At 38.4% G+C, this 1,738-nt stretch overlaps 1 protein-coding gene across 1 annotated transcript in view; it reads right to left on the minus strand.

Annotated features, from left to right (window-relative positions):
- The window catches only part of ZNF281 (zinc finger protein 281), a 5,640-nt gene extending 5,400 nt beyond the window's left edge, over positions 1-240 (minus strand). Inside the window, exon 1 of the mRNA XM_008926865.4 lies at positions 49-240. Coding sequence (XP_008925113.4) covers positions 49-240 — 192 coding nt within the window. The remainder of the gene's footprint in view (positions 1-48) is intronic.
- Between the last annotated feature and the right edge of the window lie 1,498 nt (positions 241-1,738).

A 1,738-nucleotide genomic window follows, 5' to 3' on the forward strand; every position in this document is an offset into this window, starting at 1 on the left:
TGAACGTGGTTAACAAAGGCCCCACTGTGTGGCTGTTCGAGCCCAAACCAGTGCCTTCCGTTGCACGTACCGCCACGGCGTTAGTGAAGCCGCTCCGCTGCCAATAAGAAAAAGTATTTTAGTCCAATGTAGCCATCGGGCAATGTATCCGACACACGCTGCTCCCACGCCGCCGGTGCGCCTTGCGTTGGGAATCGTCCCCGGGCATAAACAGGGCAGGATTTTCCCACACGTCCCCATTTCCCAACCGGTTCCCAGCGCAGAACACACCACGGGAGCATCCGCTGCACACCTGGCCCCGGCTGCCTGGGACACCCCACCCAGCAGCACAGCCCCTGCTCCAAGTACTGGACCCCACGTACAGCATTCTTGCCCACTGTTACAGCAAGACCCATACCGATAATGCTCACTGGTTTAGTTATATGTAGGGAAATAATTCATCCTTATAATGGAAATGCAATAAAATGGTTGTTATTTTGAAATAGTAGCTTATTTTGGTTAATCAGGAGAACTAATTCTTATCATTAACATAATGGAAGTAGTTGTACAACGTGGATAAATTCCTTATGATTTTTATGCTTTATCTGCCAAAAATAATTCCCTTTATGACTGATGAGCCTGTAAATAGCAAGCACTGTTCATAGCCCTAACTGGTACAAAGCCCTGGGTCAAATTTTAAAATCTTAAACACATCTAATTGATCTTAAAAAAGGAATTTGATGCCATTTCTGTACTTTACTTCAAAATTTTGTTGAGTAAGTAAAACTTGTTCCTTTTATAATTTAAATTCAGTTTCCTCTACACAGCATGTAAACTAACAGTTAATTTCAAAATGTACATTAGATTACACCAGTTTAGGACTGTCAGGTTTAGTTAGAAGACAGACCAGGAATTCAAAAAACTTAAAGCAGCAGTAAAATATTAGTCAATGCCTATGAGAAATGAGTCTGTCCCTTTATTCAGGGTGTCAGTGTTTAATGGTAAGCTGGGATGCATATAAGCTAGTCCAAGCATGAAGGGCAGTAGGACACTCGTATGGAAAGCCAACTTTGTCCCTCAGTTATCAAGATAAGAAACCTGTCATTTCTCTCATTCACTCTATCAGCCTTGAGATACTCCAAGCAGACTTACCTCTGTGTTGTACACCCCATATATCAGGAAGATGAAGAGACCCTGTAAAATAAAATGGAGGGAAAAAGCTGTTAACTCTAATCATTTCAGCAGTAGAAATACCTGAAATAAACTTTCCTGGGAACAGACAAAAGAAGACACACTTCATCAAGGTCAATTTATTTTTCTATTTTTCAACATTATCAGCTGTACCTTGAGCATTTATTTCATAACATGGGAGTGCATCAACTATATTCTGATATTCAACTGTTCGGAAATGAGAAACTTAGCATCAAAGGATCTATAACATTAATTAGAAAATTTAATTTTATAAGAGTGCTCTTTCAAACAAAAGACCAACAAAATAAATTTATTTTAAAAAGTGAAAACATGAAGATACCAAAGCAAGCTGAGAAGGAGTGAACCACCTCTACTTCTAATATTTATTTTTTTTAAAAGTGAAATTAGGAAAATATATAGTACCGAATTTTACACTACTCCTGTTTATTGAAAAATGTATACACCCCCTTTAATTATTTTAGAAATTTGAAACAGGAAGTAAGAGATGTATAAGGACAGAAGAAAAAATAATGCACATAAGCACACAGTATACATGAATCACCAAATT

Source organism: Manacus vitellinus, unplaced genomic scaffold, assembly GCF_001715985.3.
Source record: "Manacus vitellinus isolate BGI_N305 unplaced genomic scaffold, ASM171598v3 scaffold_44_pilon, whole genome shotgun sequence".
Lineage (NCBI taxonomy): Eukaryota > Metazoa > Chordata > Aves > Passeriformes > Pipridae > Manacus > Manacus vitellinus.